A 22,306-nucleotide genomic window follows, 5' to 3' on the forward strand; every position below is an offset into this window, starting at 1 on the left:
GCAGTGCATGGGATTCTTCCATCCTAAGTGAAGGACTCTGCACTTGTCCTTGTTGAACCTTATCAGATTTCTTTTGGCCCAATCCTCTAATTTGTCTAGGTCCCTCTGTATCCCCCTCCAGCGTACCTACCACTCCTCCCAGTTTAGTGTCATCTGCAAACTTGCTGAGGGTGCAATCCACCCCATCCTCCAGATCATTAAGATATTGAACAAAACCAGCCCCAGGACTGACCCTTGGGGCACTCCACTTGATCCCGGCTGCCAACTAGACATGGAGCCATTGATCACTACCCATTGAGCCCAATGATCTAGCCAGCTTTCTATCCACCTTATAGTCCATTTATCCAGCCCATACTACTTTAACTTGCTGGCAAGAATATTGTGGGAGACTGTATCAAAAGCTTTGCTAAAGTCAAGGAATAAGACGTCCACTGCTTTCTCCTCATCCACAGACCCAGTTATCCCATCATAGGTTAGTCAGGCATGACTTGCCCTTGGTGAATCCATGCTGATTGTTCCTGATCACTGTCTTCATTTCAAAGTGCTTGAAAATTGATTCCTTGAGGATCTGATCCATGATTTTCCCATGGACTGAGGTGAGGCTGACTGGCCTGTAGTTCCCCGGATCCTCCTTGTTCCCTTTTTTAAAGATGGGAACTATATTAGCCTTTTTCCAGTCATCTGGGACCTCGCCCGATCGCCATGAGTTTTCAAAGGTAATGGCCAATGGCTCTGCGATCACATCCGCCAACTCCTTTAGCACTCTCGGATGCAGTGCATCCAGCCCCATGGACTTGTGCTCGAGCAGCTTTTCTAAATAGTCCTGAACCACTTCTTTCTCCACAGAGGGCTGGTCACCTCCTCCCCATACTGTGCTGCCCAGTGCAGTAGTCTGGGAGCTGACCCTGGTCTTGAAGACAGAGGCAAAAAAAGCATTGAGTACGTTAGCTTTTTCCACATCCTCTGTCACTAGGTTGCCTCCCCCATTCAATAAGGGGCCCACGCTTTCCCTGACCCTCCTCTTGTTGCTAACATACCTGAAGAAACCCTTCCTGTTACTCTTAACATCTCTCACTAGCTGCAACTCCAAGTGTTGATTTGGCCTTCCTGATTTCACTCCTGAATGCCTGAGCAATATTTTTATACTCCTCCCTGGTCATTTGTCCAGTCTTCCACTTCTTGTAATCTTCTTTTTTGTGTTTAAGATCAGCAAAGATTTCACTGTTAAGCCAAGCTGGTCGCCTGCCATATTTACTATTATTTCTACACATCGGGATGGTTTGTTCCTGCAACCTCAATAAGGATTCTTTAAAATACAGTGAGCTCTCCTGGACTCCTTTCCCCCTCATGTTATTCTCCCAGGGGCTCCTGCCCATCAGTTCCCTGAGGGAGTCAAAGTTTGCTTTTCTGAAGTCCAGGGCTAATGTTCTGCTGCTCTCCTTTCTGCTGCTCTCCTTTTGGCACCACTGTTATGTAGTTTTGAGATGTGATTTCCCCCCTTCCCCAGTTGAAACTGACATAACTATGCCAGCAAAACTTTTAAGTGCAGACCACACCTCAGTCTTTCACAGACAGCTAACTTGATGGATCATCCTCTCCAATCTCCATTATGTGATAACTTGCATGTGAGAAATATTTAATTTATAAGATAATTAGTATAAACGGTTATCCCTCCAACTTGGTAAAGAAAGCAGAATGAGGTTTTTGCCATAAAGGGCCATTGAACTGAATAACTACTTCTGTCTGAAATTGTTTGCTTACTGCTGCTAACTAAAGCTAAGATTATGTCATGCAGGATCACAGAAGTCACAGATTCCAGACACCTCCGTAACATTTTCCATTTCAGCCCCATGGCAGCAACCTCGAAACTCCAAGCCGCAGCACGGGGCAACCCCAGAGCTATGAGCCACCATGGGCAGCAGGTGCTGCACAACCCTCCCCTCTCCTTCCCTCCCCAGCAGGGCTTAGGCAAGCATCCCCTTGTCAGCCCTATTGTGTCACAGTTATTTTTAGCAAAGTCAGGGACAGGTCACAAGCTTCTGTGAATTTTTGTTTATTGCGCGTGACCTGTCCCTGACTTTTACTAAACAGTGACAAAATCTTAGCCTTACTGATCACATCCAGGAGCACTATAATAGGAAACTTCCGGTTTCTTTCTACCGACCAGTTACTTACTTCATTTGACATGCTCTCTCTCTATATATCCCGTGTATAACCACCGCAGCCCATTTCCGAGCAGCTATCCGCCAGGGCAGAGCTGCCAGCCTCCGGGTCAGGGCCATCACCAGCTCCCCAGCTTCAGGCGCAAAGTCTTTCACAAAGCAACCAGCGAAAGGAGGGCAACGCTGAGCGTGGGAACGTGCGGGCCCGCGGAAGCTGGCGCGGGGACTCAGCGGCAGGCGCAGCCTCTGAAGCGGCTGTTCGCGTTGGGCTGGTGCGGGCTGCCCAAGCCTGCGGTTACCTGCCCCGCTGCCAACCCGGGACTCCAGCGCTCCGGGCAGGAGCAGGCAGGCTAGGAGCCCCCGGCTGTCCCGGAGGAGCAGGGGAGGCGCTCGCCCCGCCCCGCCCCCGCCCGGCTCCGGACGGCCGCACAGACAGCGAGGGGGACCCTAGCCGCTGCAGTGGGATCCGGGTCGCCAGCCCGGAGCCACCGGGGCCCAGCCCGAGGAGGCGGAGCCAGGAGCGCGGACGGCAGCGGCGGGACAGCCCCGCCACGGGCCCGTAGGCTGCGGGGAGAGGCAGCGCGCCCCCGCCCCCGCTACTCACATGAACCCGGCGCCGCCCGTCACCAGCAGCCGCTTGGCAAAGCCCGAAGGCCCCGCGGCAGCCCCAGGAACCCCGGCACCCGACATCATCCGCACTTTACGGCACCACCGCGGCTCGCCGTCGCTTCCCGGCGTTCTGTCTCACACCCCCCCCCCTCCCCTCCCGTTTTCCGCCACTGCGCATGGGCGACGCGGCCCCTTTTTCCCTGCGCGTGCACAGTGAAACCCAATACTCCTGGCCTCTTCCGCCCCCGTCGGGAGCGCGGGGGTGGAGGGACGCGTCTCCAGCGGCGTGGGCCCATGCATTGGGCCGGGGCCGCCCCCCGCCAGCAGAGGGAGGATGGAAGCTCGCTCTGGGGCGTCCCGCAAAACGTGGCCACCCACCCCCTCCGTGGCAGCCGTAAAATACGGTTTCACGACACTTGGCCGCCCTAGGGCCAAGCTAAGCAACGGACACGTCGCGGCCGGGCTCTCGCTGCAGGAGGGAGGGGGGAATAACACTAGGGGAGGCTTCAGAGTAACAGCCCTGCTAGTCTGTATTCGCAAAAAGAAAAGGAGTACTTGTGGCACCTTAGAGGCTAACCAATTTATTTGAGCATGAGCTTTCCTGAGCTACAGCTCACTTCATCGGATGCATACTGTGGAAAGTACAGAAGACATTATATACACAATAAAGTCTGCTGCAGTTTCCACGGTAAACATCTGATGAAGTGAGCTGTAGCTCACGAAAGCTCATGCTCAAATAAATTGGTTAGTCTCTAAGGTGCCACAAGTACTCCTTTTCTCCTTACAATGTGTATGATCATCAAGTTGGGCCATTTCCAGCACAAATCCAGGTTTTCTCCGCTCCGCGCCCGCCCCCCCCCCACAAACTCACTCTCCTGCTGGTAATAGGAGAGTGAGTTTGTGGGGCGGGGGGGGGCGGAGGGTGAGAAAACCTGGATTTGTGCTGGAAATGGCCCAACTTGATGATCACTTTAGATAAGCTATTACCAGCAGGAGAGTGGGGTGGGAGGAGGTATTGTTTCATGGTCTCTGTGTATATAATAAGGTCTTCTGCAGTTTCCACGGTATGCATCCCATGAAGTGAGCTGTAGCTCAGGAAAGCTCATGCTCAAATAAATTGGTTCGTCTCTAAGCTGCCACAAGTTCTCCTTTTCTTTTTGCGACTAGGGGAGGCGAGGCAGGCCCTGGCTCCGCCCCGTGGCTCGTGCTCTCTTCCCATTGGTTCTCCCTCCGCCGGCTCCAGCTGTGCTGGGGGGGAGGGGGGACTGTCACGTGACACAGAGGTGGCGGGGTGACCCGTGCGGCTGCCGGGGATGGGGCGGCTGCTGTGGCTGCTCTGCCTGGCCGTGGGCGGCAGCCGCTGGTGGCTGCGGGGCGCCCAAGGGAAGACGCTGCGGGGCCGCTTCTCCAGCGCGGGGGGCGGGGCGCAGCTGGCGGCGCGGTTCCAGTTCCACGGTAGGTGCCCGCCGCGGGCGGCCCCGACGTCGCTCCGGGCGCGGGTGGGAGCCGCGGGGCCGGTTTGCAGCGTGAAGCGCCGCCCCTGTCCCCCCAGCTGGGCTGGGTGGCGAGCCCTGCCTGGCGCCCCCGAGCTGCCCGCGGCTGGAGCCGGGCGCACACGCCTGCCCGGAGCCTGCCGAGAGCCGGAGGGGCCCTGCCAGAGGTTTGGAAGAGCGACTAGGGCATGTCCGCTCGACAGCGGCTACAGCCCGAGCGTGAGCGCTCCCCACAGCCCTGCAAGGGTTTTTTCCATCGCTGTAACTAACCCGCGCCGCTTTGAGAGGCAGCGGCTGCTGGATCAAAGGAAATATTCTTCCATGGACTAGACTGTGCTGACAGAGTGGGTTAAGTCGAGGTAACTATGTGGCATAGGGCATGACATTTTTAATAGCCCTGAGCATTGTCCCTAAATCAACCTAAGTTTTAGGTATAGACCAGGCCTTGGAGGTAAACCATTCATGTCTACACTGTAATTAAACCCCCAGATCTGGCCTGTGCCTGCTGACGGGAGCTTGCGGGACTTGGGCTAAGGAACTGTTTAATTGCAGTATAGCTCAGGGATCAGCAACCTTTGGCCCGCGGCCCGCCAGGGTAAGCCCCCTGGCGAGCTGGGTCGGTTTGTTTACCTGCCGCAGGTTTGGCTGATTGCAGCTCCCACTGGCCACGGTTCGCCACTCCAGGCCAATGGGGGCTGCTGGAAGCAGCAGCCAGCACATCCCTCGACCTGCACCGCTTCCCACAGCCCTCATTGGCCTGGAGCAGCGAAACACGGCCAATGGGAGCTGCAGTCGGTCAAACCTACGGATGCAGCAGGTAAACAAACCCGCCCGGTTCACCAAGGGACTTACCCTGGCGGGCCACATGCCAAAGTTTGCCGATCCCTGGTATAGATGTTTGAGCTTGGGCTGCAGCTGGACCGGTGGGATCCTCCCACCTCACAGGTTCCGAGAGCCAGAGTACAAATGTCTACACCACAGTTAAACAGCCCCTTAGCCAGACTCCTGCAACCCTGAGTCAGATAAGAAGGACCGGCCATGGGTTTTTGATGTCAATGTACACATACCTGAAGAGGCCTTTCAGCAATCCCAAGCCATCTAGTTTGCCTCTGCTAGTGACCAAATATCATAATTATATAGTAATGAAAGCACATTAAGAACTAGATACTGTTATCGGTCTGTCTCAATGACTTTGCACAGGAGGTCACTATCAGTATCTCCATTTTACAGAAAAGGTGGGGAAAGTGGGGCACGTGGAGGATAGCGACATGTCCAAGGTCACATAGCAAGCCAGTGGCAGAGCCAAAAGCTTTATGAGCTTTGGCTACAAAAGAATTACCATGTAATAATAATTTTTAAAGAAGTATCTTGAGGGTATTTTGCATTATGTTTGCTTAATTTTAACAGTAACTCAGATTATGTGTTGAATCACTAAATAGTAACTAGAATGATACTTAATACTCTACATTCTTCAATCAGAAAGTTTCAAGGAGCCTGGTAGCTTTCTCCACTTACTATTAAAATATCAGGATGTTCCCAGGATGTTGCCCTTAAAATATCAGGATGTTTCCCAGAAAATGCCTCTTCTGCAAACACCTCTGTATAGAGGTATCAGTTAATAATAATAATGATATAAAACAATTTTTGTCTTTTATTGGGACGCATGTTTAAGAAAGATCTATTTATGGAGATGAAGAATTATTAGCCTGTACCATAGACATGCATAGTGCTTTACAGATATCTAAGACATTGTCTCTGTCACCAAGTTCTTACCATCTAAGACCGCTATCCTCCAACTAGCTCTTTGTGGTGAACCCCTGCTCCTGTGTAGAGCCCCACTGAAGTCAATGGGAGTCCACTTGCTCAGAACCAGTTGCCGCATTAGTGCTTGAATTAGATACAAGTGTAAGAGATAATACACAAGAGGGTGGAAAAGAGGTGGATGTCTTTACAGTATAAAAGCCAAACAATACCGACATAAATTTGAAGACATTTATATTTTTGCTGTTTGTATTGTTTTGACTAAATCTGACTAGAATTCTCGATTCTAAGAATTTTTTTCTTTTAAGAACGGGGGGGTATGTATTATATTTAATATAAAGACCACATGATGGTGTGGAACAAATGGATTTATTGGGATGAATTTGAGGATATCTGACTTAATCACAAGTGATGAAATATTGAGTGCTGCAAGTTATCCTCAAACAAATAAAACTTTTTCACCATGCCATGTATTTGCCGTATATGTCTATACACACCCCATGTTACTGACTAACTTCTAGAAGTTCTTTTTAAAAAAAAAATTGGTGCTGTTTTGTATTCGTCCACCTTATATTTAAATATCTTAGTTCTCATCAGTTCTACTCTACAGTAGATCATAAAATAATCATAAAAAGAAAAGGAGGACTTGTGGCACCTTAGAGACTAACAAATTTGTGAGAGCATAAGCTTTCGTGAGCTACAGCTCACTTCATCGGATGCATACAGTGGAAAATATAGTGGAATCTCCCCTCCGATGAAGTGAGCTGTAGCTCACGAAAGCTTATGCTCTAATAAATTTGTTAGTCTCTAAGGTGCCACAAGTCCTCCTTTTCTTTTTATGGCTACAGACAAACACAGCTGCTACTCTAAAACCTAAAATAATCATGATTTTAAAGATTAGTGTCTCAAGCCCTTCCAGTTTTAGAATCAAGTGCTAAATTCCATAGGGAATTTTGGAATTTATTCTTTCTAACCCTTAGGATTATATAATATCGGATGTTTAACCACTCACTAGTACAAAACTGAACAGAACAATTCCTGGACCTTGGGCAGATGTAAATTGGGAGGAAAGGGGGACACAATTACCCCTGGAAGACTTTTTTTTTTTTAGTTGTTTAAAGTGTAACATAAACATACGTTTATGTTACTAAGGCCAGAGTTAGGATTTCGTGCAAGTTGAGATCATAAGATGGTGTTCAGTGGAGAGTAGTTGGCTGGGCTTGCAAAGGTTTTGTATTCAATTTGACAGCTTTTGTCTGTCTGTAATATAATAACTTTCTAACACCACATGCAATCAGTTCCAAAATTTCAGGGAATGTTCTTGGCATCAATGGCCATTAGTCCCTCCAGTTCCCCTGCCAGCTCTTTAGCACAACCACCACCTTAAACACCTCTGCAATTGTTAGTAGAACAAACAACAGGTTGATGGCACCTTTTAACGCCTTCCAGCATAACAGTACCCCATCTTGTCTCTGCCTATTCTCCCAGTAGAGTGTAACATGTTGACACTCTGGATAACTTATCGCTCAGACAGAAGGGGGGAGGAGGAAGAGGCAGGGAGACATGCACATAGCCCCTGGTGTGGGAGGGGGAATGCGGGTTACAGAGAGCCTCTTCCTATGAGGGGTATGGAGGGCAGGGGGAAGTGGAAATCGGAGTGCACTCAGAGCTGCTGAGTGTGGGGTATGGGATAGGAGAATGGGAATCCATCTTGTATGGGAGGAGGTGAGATTGGAGGGCCCCCTTAGCCCCGGTCAGGAGGGAGGTGTGGGGGAGTTGCAGGGTGCCCCAGAAATAAAGGGGAATGGGAGGATGGCACACAGGGAGCATGTGGGAGGGGTGGAATACAGGGATGCATTCCACTCCTGGTGTGTGCATTAAGCTTGACCTTAAGATGGTACAAAGCGTGCAACTCCCTGGTTTACCTCAATGACTGTATGACTAGTCAGTAGGTATGCTAAGGAGGTTGGCTGGAGCTAGAGGAAACCACTTCCTCCAGCTTGTCTGTAGGGGGCTGAAATTTGAAGGAGCTTGACAAATGTAAAATTACCAACAGCAGAACAAAGAAGCCAGGTGTTGTGGTGGGACAGACAACTTTGAGGGATTCTCAAAGCCAGTCAGGAACTTTGAGTAGGAGAGAAAGGAAGAGATGTGTATATTTTCATAGCAGGGGGTGGTTAGCTGCAGGACCAACCAAGGTCAAATCAAGATGACCAAGAGGGAGGCTTGGTAATTGAGAAGGCAAACTATGTCCTCTGACCGAGGAACCCTGGACAGCACCAGAGGACTCTGATTCCAAGCCAAAGAATGATCTGAGGTGGTAAGAAAACCAAGGCAGGAAAATGCATGCAGGGTTTATTATTTTTATATAGATGTGCATATTTCTTGTGCAATTGAATAAAGAGCAATAGTGATTTAGACTCTTGTGCAAAGTCAGTCTCTGTGTTATGTGTTCTACCCATCGCATGCACTTGAAGAATTAACCTGTGGACCCCAGAACACCAGAAGTAATGGAGTTCTGGGAGAGAAGCTACAACGGAGACTGAGGGGTCAGTATTGATCCTAAGGGCTGATCAGTTGTACTGTGAGGTCTCAGCTCTCCAGAGAAGATGTGATATAGGAACTGCACCTTAAGAGTATGAGTAGGGATTCCAGACCAAGGGCAGTGACTGGACCATGTTTATGCTCTGGTGACCTAAAGCACACACAGCCCAATGAAGTGAGCCCCCTTATGGTAGTCTGGAGAGTGACCAAGAGTGGTCCATCTGGATCTGTGACATGCATTAAAAAGGTACTGTGATAGCTGTTTAGGTACTCTTCCAGTTTTATTTGTGTGATCCACATAAGACGAGTAGTTGATTTTATTTTTTTAAATATCAAGGCGACCATGCTGTTCTGTATATCAGAATCAACAATGTAGCAGCAGCTGTTGGAAAAGAGGCCAGACTTCACCTTTTTCAAGCACAGGAATGGCTAAAGCTTCAGGACAGCACCCAGGATTATAGCTGTGGAGAGAAACTGTCCAGAGCTCAGCTGACAAGTGAGTTTATTCTTTTTTTTTTTTCACCTTGAAGTCTGGGTTCTTTTAACTGTATGTATTTCGGATCAATTCATGGTTTAAATGAAATCAGTAAGACTTTTGTTACCAACTTAAGTGAAACAAGAACGGTCCCTTCAGTATTTTTTTGTTTAATTACAAAGAGATGTAGTTGGTTTGCTTGTGTCATTTTTGGAGGATTTTTTATTTTACAAATGATGTCTTGTTAAACAGCTGGGATACTAATATTCCTTGACAAACCAATTAGTGAAACATTTTAAGATAGGTAATTTTATATCAAGGCTCATTATAACCCAATGCTTTCATTTGCTTAGAATTTTGAAAAATACTAGTATTTGGCTGGTTTCAGAGTAGCAGCTGTGTTAGTCTGTATCCACAAAAAGAAAAGGAGTACTTGTGGCACCTTAGAGACTAACAAATTTATCTGAGCATAAGTTTTCGTGAGCTACAGCTCACTTCATTGGATGCACTTGCATCCGATGACGTGAGCTGTAGCTCACGAAAGCTTATGCTCAGATAAATTTGTTAGTCTCTAAGGTGCCACAAGTACTCCTTTTCTTTTTAGTATTTGGCTGAAATTTTCCATATGTGGGCTCCACCTGGAGATTATTCCCATATCACAATAGTGTACGATTGTTATTGAGTGTGCAGAAAGTCTTAACAGAAGACCTTAACAAAGTGCAGTCTCCAAGCCAGTTTTCAGAATAAAATCACTATGATGTATAAATGTTTGGGGGACCTGAGGGTGAGGGCAGGAATTAGTTCTTCAGATGCACAGTTGTTGTTGGTTTTTTGCGGGGGTGGGGGGGCGGTGTTATTAGTCTCTTTTTGTTAGAACAGGAGAAAACAGGTTTTATAAACAAATAATTGCAGTAGATTTCACTAATTATGAATACATTTAAGAAATGTTAAGAGGTCTCAGTCATAGTAAAAAGTGCAAGTCTGTAAGGTGAGTATAATGTCTTGTCAAAGAGTAAGGCTTCCCTAAGGGTAGCTTTTTATCTGAACCTCCCCCCTCCGTGTTTTCTTTCACACCTCCTCGTACAATAATTTTCGCATTTCTCATGTCCTTCTGTAAGTTTCATCGCTCTAAAAATTAATTCAAGACTGAATTGTGCGGTCTCATTCCACAAAGTTTGTTTAATATTAATTTCCTTTTACCATTTAATTCTGCAGTTAACTATTCATCCTTGAATCTCTAATTCAAGTGTTGTTAATATTTGAGCTGATAATTATACCAGTATAGAATATGCAAGCTGTGTTGTCGTCTTTTGTTTCTAGAAGAATAATTCAATTTGTTAAGAGGTTCTTTTCCCCTATCCCTGTCGAAAATGGCATTGTTCAAAGACAGGAAAACAAAAATAAAAGGCCAGTATCACTTCTATGGAAGTGTGAATCTGTCAGCCTTTGATGTACAAAACATTGAAGACCCTCATAAAATTCAGTTTCAAAGAAGTGTTAATCAAGATAATGCTTAATTTGTGTACTGATCTAAGTAAAAAAAGTGCAAATGGTAGAACAGCCAAACAATAAAGCATTCAATAGCTCTGATTAATTATTTAATTGAAAGATACAGATACTAAAAGCATTATTTTGTACCATTTATTGAGTATAACATTAGACATTCTAATTGAAGCAAGCATAAAGTTTCCTTTTGAAATTAAGCAGATATTAGGGACTTCATTCATCAGTATCTTACATGAATGTAGCTCTATTTTCATATATTTCCCTCAGGCAACCAAAAGACCTACCATCTGTATGGTAAATAAGTGACCTCTTTGCATGTTGTCAGAATGGAACCTTAACGCAATCTGACTGTGGTGCTGCTTCTAAGGCTACCATGTTCTGAAAACAGTTGCCTTTGTATCAGCTGTTACTATACCTATGCATGATTGATGGGACATGGATAACACTAGAATAATACATGCTTAAAAGAGCTACGCGACACACATTGCATTTATTACATATGGTGGTGGTAGTTCAGTGTACAGTCCCCCAGTGGTACTCACTGCTGGTTGCTTCACGAGAACACGGAATGTGTTTCTTCCTGAATCCGACTGTTGATTCTCTTGAAGGATAAGGGAAAATAGGCCTTTAAACTTTATGCCAGGTACAGTAATTTAATTACAGCTATTCATAGTGGGTTTCCATAAAGGGAATTAGACTCTCTAAGTTGTTTGTCTCAAATATCCTGGGGCAGTGTGTACTACAAGGTTTTTTGTGTGTAATTTAAGATTATTATTTTTTAATTCGCAAGTTTGCTGGTCTTCCAACTTAGACCGCTCTCTTTGTATTTTGTGAAAGGGTAGCAAGGTACTCAAGTGTCCTCTATGCTATTAATTAGTTTATAAATTTGTCACTTCTTTCAGTTCTCCTTTCCCATCTAGTCATTGTTTTTTGAATCCATAATAGGGATTTCACCCCACATTGCTAGTTGTTTAGTCATCTTTTCATTGCTAGTTTGTCTCCAAAATAGCTTCAGAGAACAAATACTATTTGCTTTGTAGCACTGAAAGCTTGAAAAGAGATCCCACAAAAATAATGCAAGTGTAGAACAAGAACCTTGTATTTCAACAATAATCTGTAATTCTGTCAGGGACCAGGAAAACTCTCAACACAAGTGATTTTTTTTCTCCCCCTTTGTACCCAGTCACGCTATTCTTGTCAAGGAAAAGAAATAGATGGAATAAAAACCATTACATGTACAACACAGAGAGGCTGTTTAGGAGCAGTTAATGAAAATATTGCTTCAGTGTGGCTATGATTATTAACTGAAATGTTAGCTACATAAAGTAAAGTCCCTTTTAGGGGACAAAGTCAGTTTAGGCACCTGATTTTTCATTCATGACTTACACGGGTAACTCAGTAATGCTCTAGATGCCCCTATTTCCATTTTTCTCTGTTCCCTTTTAGTCTTGCTTCCCCACCCCAAACTCCAGCCCATCTACAAGTTTCATTCAGCAGAATCTGCAGGAAACCCACAAAGATGAATACCAGGTATATATAACTTTTTAAGTGTAGTGCAATTTGAAAGCAGCTACATTTTTAGAGAAGATGGTCTCATTCCTCAGACCCAGTTCCACCTGCTAAATGAAACCCACTCCTTCATTAGCATAGGAGAAAAGGAAGGTGGTGCCAAATTAGACAGTACGTCACTAGATCTTCAGTATTTACAGCCACTGGCTGTGGATAGAGTGCTGTCCCCCAGCCAGCCCAAGATTCGAGAAGCTGAAAGATGGATGAGAGTGTGTGTTCCAAACACTTCCTAAATTGCATCAAGTTTAAACTCAGCAAAAATGAAGATTTAGCCCAGAGTCTTTCTTCATACAGTTTTATGGTATGCTTCAAAGTAGAGACTGTTCCTTTTTGGAGTTCAGGTATAGTGTATAGAAATATGATTGATGCTCTAAAATTAAATAGGTACATGACCCGGGAACTCCTTAGTGCCAAATGGCGAAGGGCACAAAAGTGCATAGGGTTGTACAGGGATCCACTGAATAATAGTTCCCCGAAGGTTGGCATGTAAGGTGTATACCGAGAGCCAGTTGCCCACTGGTTGTCATTGTAATTGCAAAATGGTACAGATAATATTTAAAGAGCTATGTATCTATACTGAAATTTATGTCCTTAAGGTCCTGGAGTTAAGGCAGGTCACCAGAAGATGACATCTCTCGGAAATGTTCTCTTCAGACAAGAGATAACAAATGCTTATCTCCCTATCTGGCCATTTGTATATTTGCATAGTAAGCCAGGTGCAAATTAAGAGATTGTGAAATCTGAGAGGGTGAGGGGAGAGAGAGAGAAATTAAAAAGAAACTATGTAGGAAGAAACAAACAGCAGGGGAGTGTCCTGTTCATGAGTAAAGACAAAGGATTGGTCTGATCTATCTGGGAATGCAAAGAGGCACACTGAATCCTTCAGGTAGGAGGCAAACTGACTGTGTCCATCTCATGAAATAAGGGTAACAGCCAGTCTGTCTGACTGCAAAGCACTGCAAGGTTTTTTGGTGAGCAATACAATGCAAGATGAGAGTTTCTTGTTAATTAAATCTAGGCTCTAGAATGTGGGTTTATGATTTTTTTATATATATAACCATTTGTCTCCAATAATAATTACTGCTATTACTTGAATTTCCAGGGTTTGTTAAATAAACGTTTATTTTTAATTTCATAAAGCATAATTTAGCGCTGTGTGTTAAGCAAAGCAGTGATCTGATGTGGAACTGGCAATCTGGGATGTATTGTTTCTTTGGAAACAGTAAATCTCTGAACACTGCGAGTGTCCAGTGAACTAGATGCTGGACACTCCAGGGAGATGCTTCTTAGACGGTTCAAGGGTTGGAATGTGAAAATCGCTAACCACATTAGGGCCTGCAAAACCTGGAGGGGAGTGCCTATGTTGCCCACTGGCGCTGGAGTTGGGGAGCTGACCCTTGGTAGACATAGAGAAGGCTTCCTCATGCTAAGGGCAGGTAGTAGGAAGGTACCTCTCAACCTGGGTTCCCCTGGGAAGCATCACAGTGTATTATATCTGAGAAGATTTAATAGTTTTCAGAAGAGTTAGTTTGTAGTACATTAAATGCTTACTTCATTCTTTGTTTCTTTTTAAAGTGCCTATGAACCACACAGAGCAAAATCTGACAGTGACCCAGATTCCATATCCAGAAACGTGGTATGTGTTTTATGTAGACAAGTTTACCTGCGAGGAGAATTATGAAAATTCTGAATCCGAGGATATTCAATTTGAAATGGTGTTACTAAACCCAGATGCAGAAGGGAATCCATTAGATCACTTTAGCGCAGGGGAATCGGGTAAGATTTTTTTCTTGAAATTAGATCAATAAGATAAGGATCTGATCATCAAATAAATCAGTGCTCACTGTGTTTAAAAAAGCGTGTATTTGGATAAATGGATGGCTAAGCCTTTCACTTGTAGGACAATACTTTCTCAGAGAGTAGGCAATCCTGATGAATTTTTCTAACATGAGCCTTTCTAGATCTTTAACCTAATTATCCAACTCTGGTCTAATCAGAGAAATAGATGAATTTAAAAGGGTAACATCAAACAGTCAGCTTGTCCAGTGTTTATCTTGAAATAACTGGGATCTGCTATGGCAAATTGAAGTTTTATGTTGCTGCAGTACAAGGTAGTTGTATTGTAATCCAATGTGGGCCTTTTAGAAATAGTAAGACAAATATGATTTATGTAATGATTATCTTCAAAGTGCTTTACATGCATGAATTCTCAACTCCCCAAAATGGGATTGGCCTTGATCAGTTATATACCTTTAAGAGAGTACTTCATTTGTTAGGTTCTCATTTGTTGCATATTCAACAGTCCTGATAATCTAATTCACCATATACTTTATTCATTTGACATGGTTAGTTCTTTAGGTGCATTTATGGGTTTTATCTCTTAGTGTCGAGGATAGAACTGTCCTAGAATTAAGATGTTCACGATAAAGATTGAAGTTTATTGAAAATTTTGGGGAGCTTTATTGCTTGTTTAGTTTTGAACTTTTCACCAAGAATGTAGACTGCAGGAACAAGTGAAACCTCAAGCTAGCACTAAAATCAGTAATATGTTGCATTACCTTCTATAATGGGTACCTTTAGGCTTGGACTTAAAATCATTCTATATAGATTTGTTTCATTGTACCCTATTAATATTTTCATAATACTAATATGGTATGGAATTTAGTGTATTAAATTTGTTGTATTGTTTCAGTTGATTGATTGGCTATCTTGTGACAAATCATCGTGGTTGATCTACTGTCAACTTAAACTTGATCTCATTTCTCCCCTTACACACACCCATCACGTAGTTCAAAACCTCATTGTCATCTTTGACTCCTCTTTTCCCCCTAATACTTCTTCCTCATATCCAGGCTGTCACCAAATCATGTCAGTTCTTCCTGTACATCGCTTCAAAAATCTATGCTATCTCTCTCTACCTCTAGAATGCACTTGTCCAAACCTTAGTCCTCTTCTCCTCCCTGCTTCTTGTTTTAGTCATCTTCAATCTGTCCAAAGCACTGCTGCTAAAATCTGTACTTCACAGATCTCTCTGTGGCACTCCCCTCTTCATATCCATTTATAGGCTTATTCTTGCCTTTCACAAGGCAAGGCTTGTATTGTTGAAGGAGCCTGAGTGGGATTTTAGCATGGAATGCTTTTGCATCTGCACAGTTATATCCCTAAACACGTTCCCATTACCATTCTCACTCTTTGTGTGCTTGTTAAAGCCTTATTCCTGCCTCCTGTTTTTGTATCCTTCATCCACTTTGTCTTCATGCCTTATTCCATGCCTTCCATCTTTTATGCTTGGAATTTGCTCCCTCCTTGTGCATCGTACACCTCGTCTACATGCAGTTTTTGTATTGATATAACATTTGGGTATAAAAAATCACACCCTTAATCAAAAGAGTCATATCAATACAACCCTCCCCCGAGTGGATGCAGTTATATTGGTACAAAGAAGCTATATTTGTTAAGGCACCATTAGCGTCTTAAGTGTCCACACTGTGCGGGTTGTACCACTGAACTAGACCAATATAGTTACAGCAGTGCAATTTATATTTAGACAAGCCCATGCTATCCGCACTAAATCGCTCCTTAGAAACACTGTGACTGCTTCCAAGAATTAGACATGAGTGTGTATAGAAACTATACACATGCAAAATACCTGCACTACAGGCTGAAACTTCAGCCTTCATTGTGTATGTTTGAATTGGATTGTCTGAGTAATTTAGGCTGTAACTCACTGGAGCAGGAACAGTGTCTTCATCTGTTTGTACAGCAGTCAACTTGCTGTTGCTACCCAGTAAGAAATCAGCCCTAGGAAAACTGTTTGATCAAATCTGACACCTTTGCCAATGAAGTACCCTAGGCGTAGACTAATTCCCTTAGTCATTTATTTAGTCCTAGTCTTCGCCTTCTCTTCTTCGGCTGTCCCTCGATGCAAGGTTGATGTCTGCCAAAGGGGTTCATTGGTGGATTTTTTAGGTGGCCGAGGAGCCCAATTCGTGCCCTGCAGATTTTCCCACAGCAGTGACAGGTCTGATGTTGGAGGAGACGGTTGTTGGCTGGACTGTTGTGTCCTTTCTTTCCTCCATGAGCACATCTGTTCTCCTCAAAGCAAGCTGTGGGTCGGTGTATGGTGTGGCACCACTGTGTTCTGTTCCATGCCAAATCCTCCCAGTTTGTTGGGTTGACGTGTCCCTTTTTAAAGTGTTCTTTCAATATGTCTTTGGAGCGCTTTCGCTGCCCTCCGCAAGCCTTTCTTCCCTGACTTAACTGAGAGAACAGTACTTGCTTTGGGAGGCGAGTATCAAGCATACGTACGGAGTTGGTGTTTCATGACCTTCACTTCTACACTGCTGATGTTGGCTGCAGAGAGAACGCTGATGTTAGTGCTTTGGGTCTTCCCAACTGATCCTGAGAATACATCTGATGCAGCGCTGCTGGAACCACTCCAGCCATTTGAGATGTCGTCTGTAGGTTACCCAGGCCTCACACCCATAGAAAATGGTGGCGATGACAACTGCCTGGTAAACCAAGATCTTGGTGCCTATTTGCAGATGCCTATCATTGAAGACTCATATGAGTAGTCTTCCAAAGGATATGCTGGCACAGCAGATCCTGTATTTGATTTGTGTGTCAATGCTGGCTGTTTGGGAGAGGTGGCTGCCAAGGTATGGGAAATGGTCCACGTTTTCCAGAGGTTCTCCTCCGATGGTGAACATAAGAACGGCCATACTGGGTCAAACCAAAGGTCCATCAAGCCCAGTATCCTGTCTTCTGACACTGACCAATCCCAGGTGCCCCAGAGAGAATGAACAGAACAGGTAATCATCAAGTGATCCATCCCCTGTCGCTCATTCCCAGCTTCTGGCAAAGAGAGGCTAGGGACCCCATCCTGACTAATAGCCTTTAATGGACCTATCCTCCATGAACTTATCTAGTTCTTTTTTTAACCCTGTTGCAGGCTTGGCCTTCACAACATTCTCTGGCAAGGAGTTCCACAGGTTGACTGCGTTGTGTGAAAAAATACTTCCTTTTGTTTGTTTTAAACGTGCTGTCTATTTGTGGAGTACGAAGAGTAGTTTGTGCAGTTGAGGGCTGGTAGAGTACCTTGGTTTTCCCAATGTTGAGACAGACACCCAGGCCGTGATAGGCATCTGCAAAAAGATTTAGGGTGCTTTGCCTCTGTGTGTGCGAGAATGACACAGTCATCCGCATACTGAAGATCAGCGATGCCAGTTCTTGTGATCTTAGATTTTGTTTGGAGACGCTGGAGATAGAGGAGTTGGCCATCCATACAATACTCAATCCCAATTCCATCAGGAAGGTGGTCGCAGATGAAAATCAGGATCATGGCAAGGTAAATGGAGAAGATTGTTGGAGCAATGAAGCCCTACTTGACACCATTGCGAACGATTAATGGTTTGGTCTCTGAGCCGTTGCACAGAATGGTGGCAGTCATCCCATCATGGAGTAGTGTGATGATGGAAATGAATTTCTGTGGACAGCCAAACCTACACAGTACCTTCCATAGGCATCACGATTGATAGAGTCAAAAGCCTTGGTTAGGTGGATGAATGCTATGAACATTCCTGGTGTTGCTCTTTGCACTTCTCCTGAATCAGTCATGCCACAAAGATCATGTCAGTTGTGCCTTGGGATGGCCTGAAGCCACACTGTGATTTGGGGAGGAATTCCTTGGCAAGGGGGAGGAGGCAGTTTAGTAGGATCTGGGCAAGGATCTTCCCTGCAATGCAGATGATGGCAGTACCTCCTGTAATTCTTGCACAAAGATTTGTTCCATTTCTTGAATATTGTAACAATCTTGGCGTTCTTAAAATCATGTGGAATTTCTTTGCAAGTCCAGGTTTTGTCGAGGATTTGGCAAAGTTTGTGCTGAAGCATTGTTCCACCAGCTTTAAAAACCTCAGCTGGGATGCCGTTTGGGCCTGGTGCCTTGTGATTTTTTTTTTTTTTTTTTTTTGTCTGGGTGATGGCATGCTCCTGGACTTCCCCTCAGAAGATGGAGGATCAGCACGGTGTTGCATTGCTGAGCATTGTGGAATAAACTCGATGGTGTCTTCAGAGACCGTGAATTCACAGTTTAGTCGGCTCTCAAAGTGCTCCTTCCAGCATTGTTTAATGGCTGCATTGTCCTTGAAGAGGGTGGAGCCATCCTGGGAACGTAAGGGGGTTGGCCTTTGGAGCTTGGCCTGCATATAGCTTTTGTTGCTTTGAAAGAAAGCTTCTCTTGTCATCCTGATCTACGAAACCCTTGATCTCAGAGGTTTTGTTTTTGACGTCATGTAGCCTCCTTTGGACTTCGGCTTTGAGCAAGTGATAGTCCTAGTAATTCTTTAAGAAATATATAAGATTTATGGTACAAATCCAGAATACACTGTGTGAACTTTCTGCCAATGAAATTTCAGTTAAGTATGTCTAAATCATCAAGGACAGAATAAAGCAAAGATTCCCCCTATAGCTAGGGTCCCAGCTTCTAAAGCCGTACAATTATGGTAGTCCCATCTTTTATTGAAAAAGTACAAATTTCCAGCCTTCAAGGTTACAAAGAAAAGCTTGAAAAAGTGACCCAAGCATAACAGATGAAGGCTGATATGAACTGCTTTACATATCTCAATTAAGAGTTAACTCCAGGGCCCACTGCCTTGGGAGGCCCCACCAACACAACCCTAACAGGAGACTATGTTACAGAAAAAGAGTGCAGTGAGCCTGGCATGCCTTCCCACGCAAATAGATTTAGCTCAGCAGGTGAGCTAAGTACTGGTTGTCCTCTTGCTACTCCCAGAGGGGGGAGAGTGAGTGGAGGTGGGGGAAAGGGGCTCTGTGCTCCTGCCTCTGAAAGGAGGGGAACCCCTATGTCATGGTGTTTCTAGGGTTCCAGATTGCATTAATCCAACTGTAAATCAGTTTGCGTGACATTTTCAATTTCAGTAGAGCTATTTATGCAGTAAGGAACAGCCCAGTGCAAGTAAAAGTGGTGGAATCTGGTACAATATACATATTTTCCCTATAAAATAAAGAACTATGAAGAAAGAAGAGAAATTGATAATCTAGATGGGAGAAACAGAAGGGTCTGTTTAGAAAAGGCTTGTAATGAATATCTCCTTATTAGCTTCTTAACAGTTGAGGTGTAAGGAGACTATAATTCCATCCACCATGTGTGTATCCATCATTGACCACCTTCAATCTTAATCTCTAGCTGCACTGGCAAATGTTCATACTTCATCCACACAGATCCCCTTCTTTGGTTAATAGACATGGAACCACGTATGCTTGTTCTAGATTTCCTATCCCATTTAACTAGCTGTTGGAAATTCTGTGACATAACTGTTTTCTATCCGAGAATGCAGATTGTTGAAATCAAAATGTTCTATGGAGATGGTCCAGTTTCAACAAAAGTCTGTTAGAAACCAGGTAGGTTTTCACTGGAAACATGTTGGTTTCCTGACAGCTCACCCATCAAGCTCATTGGCAGCCTGCCCGGCTTGCGAAGAGCCTGATTTCCCCCACACTGGCTCCCAAGTTTGAGGCTCCTTAGCAGCTTGGGCTCCCAGGGTCTGTGGTTCCAGGACAGTCAGCCAGGCAAACTGCCCCTGAGCCAGGGACCCCAAGTCTTTCCCTTTCAGAGAGAATTTTGAAACATTTGGTTTTCATTCCAAATTGGAACAAAACCAAATTTCAAAATATCAAAATCTTCCCCAAAATGGAATTACCTTTCTTCACACAGCTCTGCCTTTAACTTCTCCTTTGGACACAGGTGCTATCTGGGCTAAACATACTTCATTTTATGTGGTGTAAGAGTGACACCCAGTGGTTAGACAGGCTTACCTCAAATGTGTATCTGCTGTCTCTCCTCATCTCAGATCCTGTCTTTGAAGATAAATACAGTTTAAACTTTCACCTATTTATTGTAGATGTTCCTGACTACGCATTGAGCTAGGCTATGGTTTACTTTATAGGTAGGATTAGATTTTTATTGGTAAATACTGGTAAACCTCGACTTCACTATAGACACATATGACAAAAAAAAATTCCAGTGATGATGATAGAAATTTACAGATAGTCAAAGTATGAAAAAATTGGCTGAGAATTTATTAGCATTTGATTTAAGGATATTTACTTTGTATGTTTTGACATGTGCTGCTGACAGTTTGTGTTCGAATGGTTGTAAAGCTTTAACTTCTTGAATCTCAACGGTCATTAATAATTGTCTGACCCCTCCCCCCAATAATTTTGTGCAACTGTGAAAATTTAAATTGATAACTTTTAAGCCTTTTTTATGTTTAACATCAATGTTATCTGTCAAAGTTATTTAAAAAAATCAAATTCTGCCAAGCCTAGTTATAGGAAACTATTTACTATTTACGATTTTCCAATAATTCTTACATATGTTTGTGGGTTTTTTTAAAAGATAAATTGTTTACAGAATGCCTCTTTATATTCAAGATAGGTATTTTTGGTGGACAAAGACTTTACAGGTCAAATAATGACCAGCCACCTTAAAGAATTAAACTGACACATGAAGATTTTTTTCTTCTATTACTGTGTGGGAAGGATAAGAGAAAGTAGTTGAATGCTAATCCATCTTTACTATCACTTTTATGTTGCTATGTAGTAACAACTACATAACTTAATATTGCTTGTCCTGTAGTAAGAGCATCTTAGGTAGTACTTGTTATGTGCCATAATTCACTTTATTATATTAAACTGCATTTCTTCTCTTCCCAGGATTACATGAATTCTTTTTCCTACTCATCCTAGCATACTTTGTAGCTGCTTGCATCTATGCTCAATCACTATGGCAAACTCTGAAGAAAGGTGGACCTATGCATACTGTCTTAAAGGTTCTGTCAACAGTATTAGTGTTTCAGGCTGGCTCAGCATTTGCCAACTACCTGCATTTCTCAAGGTAACTTTAATTAGTTGTCTTTCCATTTTCAAATTCCCTTAAATGGGGAAGGAGGCAGCTGTAGAGATCAGTAAGGCTAGAGGTAATGATGGTCATGACCTGTGTTCCCTCTAAACTGCGCAGTTGGCTGGTCGCCCAGGAGTGATTCAAGTGCTGCGCACTTGATTAGCAGAGCTGCGCACATCCGGCAGCATGTGTTCAGGTGCCCCTCCCCCCACTGCTTTGCAACCACATTGCTCCTGCAGCTGCTCCCAGGATCCTCCTGCTGGCTATGCAGAGGGGGTGGGGGACTGTTGATGTCAGGGTGTACCCCATCTCCGCAGAACAGGGGAGAGGGGACAGCCTGGCTCAGGACTCGGAGCAGGAGAGAGCTGCTGCTGTCTGAGGTCTGAACGAGCCTTCCCTTCCCAGTGAATGAGCGCCTTAAAGAGACAGTGCATGGCATCTCTCAAGAAACTTCCCCAGCAGCCAGCACACACTGTCTCTTTCACGCTCGCCTCCCAACACATACTTGTATTTTTGTTGTTGTTACTTCTTGGTACTTTCTGCATTGCACATATATTCTCTGTAATTTTATTCTTTCAAAGTGTGTTGTTTTAGTTTTTTGACTGGTCTATGCATTTTGTAATTTTTATTTCTCCTACACTTAAATTTAATTCTTTGAGTAGCGAGTTCTAAAATGCCTAACCTGTCCTGGCTGGAGTAATTATCCCTATGGTAACTTTTAAAAATATATATATATATAAGTTTTTCATTTATACTGGTGGTGCACATCTGCGTATATCTCGGTGCACATAGTAAAATTTATTCTGCATATGGATGGAAAAAATTAGAGGGAACATTGGTCATGACAAAACTTGTAGGGTTGACTTGTTACAACTATGTACACCTCTACTCCAATATAACGCGACCCAATATAACAAAAATTCGGATATAATGCAGTAAAGCAGCTTTCTGGGGGGCAGGGCTGCGCGCTCCGGTGGATAAGCGCATGCGCTCCGGTGGATCAGCTCTGAGCGGCGTGTTAAGGGTGCCGGGCCGGGGCTGAGGGGTTAGATAAGGGGCAGAGGGTCTTGGGGGGGCGGTCAGGGAGCAGGGGGGGTTGGATGGTTGGAGGTTCTGAGGGCGGGGCGGTCAGGGGACGGGGAACAGGGGCGTTAGATAGGGGTCCCGGGGGGGCCTGTCAGGGGGCGGGGGTGTGGATAGGGGTTGGGGCAGTCAGGGGACAAGGAGCAGGAGAGCTTGGATAGAGGGTGAGGTCTTGGAAGGG

The 22,306-nt window shown here is 44.4% G+C and overlaps 2 protein-coding genes across 5 annotated transcripts in view; one reads left to right on the forward strand and one right to left on the reverse strand.

Moving 5' to 3' along the window:
* TGDS (TDP-glucose 4,6-dehydratase) overlaps positions 1-22,306 on the reverse strand; it is a 1,159,807-nt gene that overhangs the window by 1,015,006 nt on the left and 122,495 nt on the right. The window contains exon 1 of one of the 3 annotated variants that reach the window (XM_048853325.2): positions 2,767-3,132. The exons of 1 other annotated variant lie outside the window; for it this stretch is intronic. In XM_048853325.2, coding sequence (XP_048709282.2) covers positions 2,767-2,855 — 89 coding nt within the window. In that variant the 5' untranslated portion in view covers positions 2,856-3,132. Of the gene's footprint in view, positions 1-2,175; positions 2,701-2,766; positions 3,133-22,306 lie in introns of those variants that run through there. One more of the 3 variants, XM_048853315.2, reaches the window with a different exon arrangement.
* The window catches only part of GPR180 (G protein-coupled receptor 180), a 34,045-nt gene continuing 15,801 nt past the window's right edge, over positions 4,063-22,306 (forward strand). Inside the window, exons 1-4 of one of the 2 annotated variants that reach the window (XM_048853291.2) lie at positions 4,063-4,226; positions 8,907-9,065; positions 13,695-13,895; positions 20,856-21,036. In XM_048853291.2, the coding sequence (XP_048709248.1) occupies positions 4,085-4,226; positions 8,907-9,065; positions 13,695-13,895; positions 20,856-21,036 (683 nt within the window). In that variant the 5' untranslated portion in view covers positions 4,063-4,084. The remainder of the gene's footprint in view (positions 4,227-8,906; positions 9,066-13,694; positions 13,896-20,855; positions 21,037-22,306) is intronic. The other variant, XM_048853302.2, reaches the window with a different exon arrangement.

This window comes from Caretta caretta, chromosome 1, assembly GCF_965140235.1.
Source record: "Caretta caretta isolate rCarCar2 chromosome 1, rCarCar1.hap1, whole genome shotgun sequence".
NCBI classification, from domain to species: domain Eukaryota; kingdom Metazoa; phylum Chordata; order Testudines; family Cheloniidae; genus Caretta; species Caretta caretta.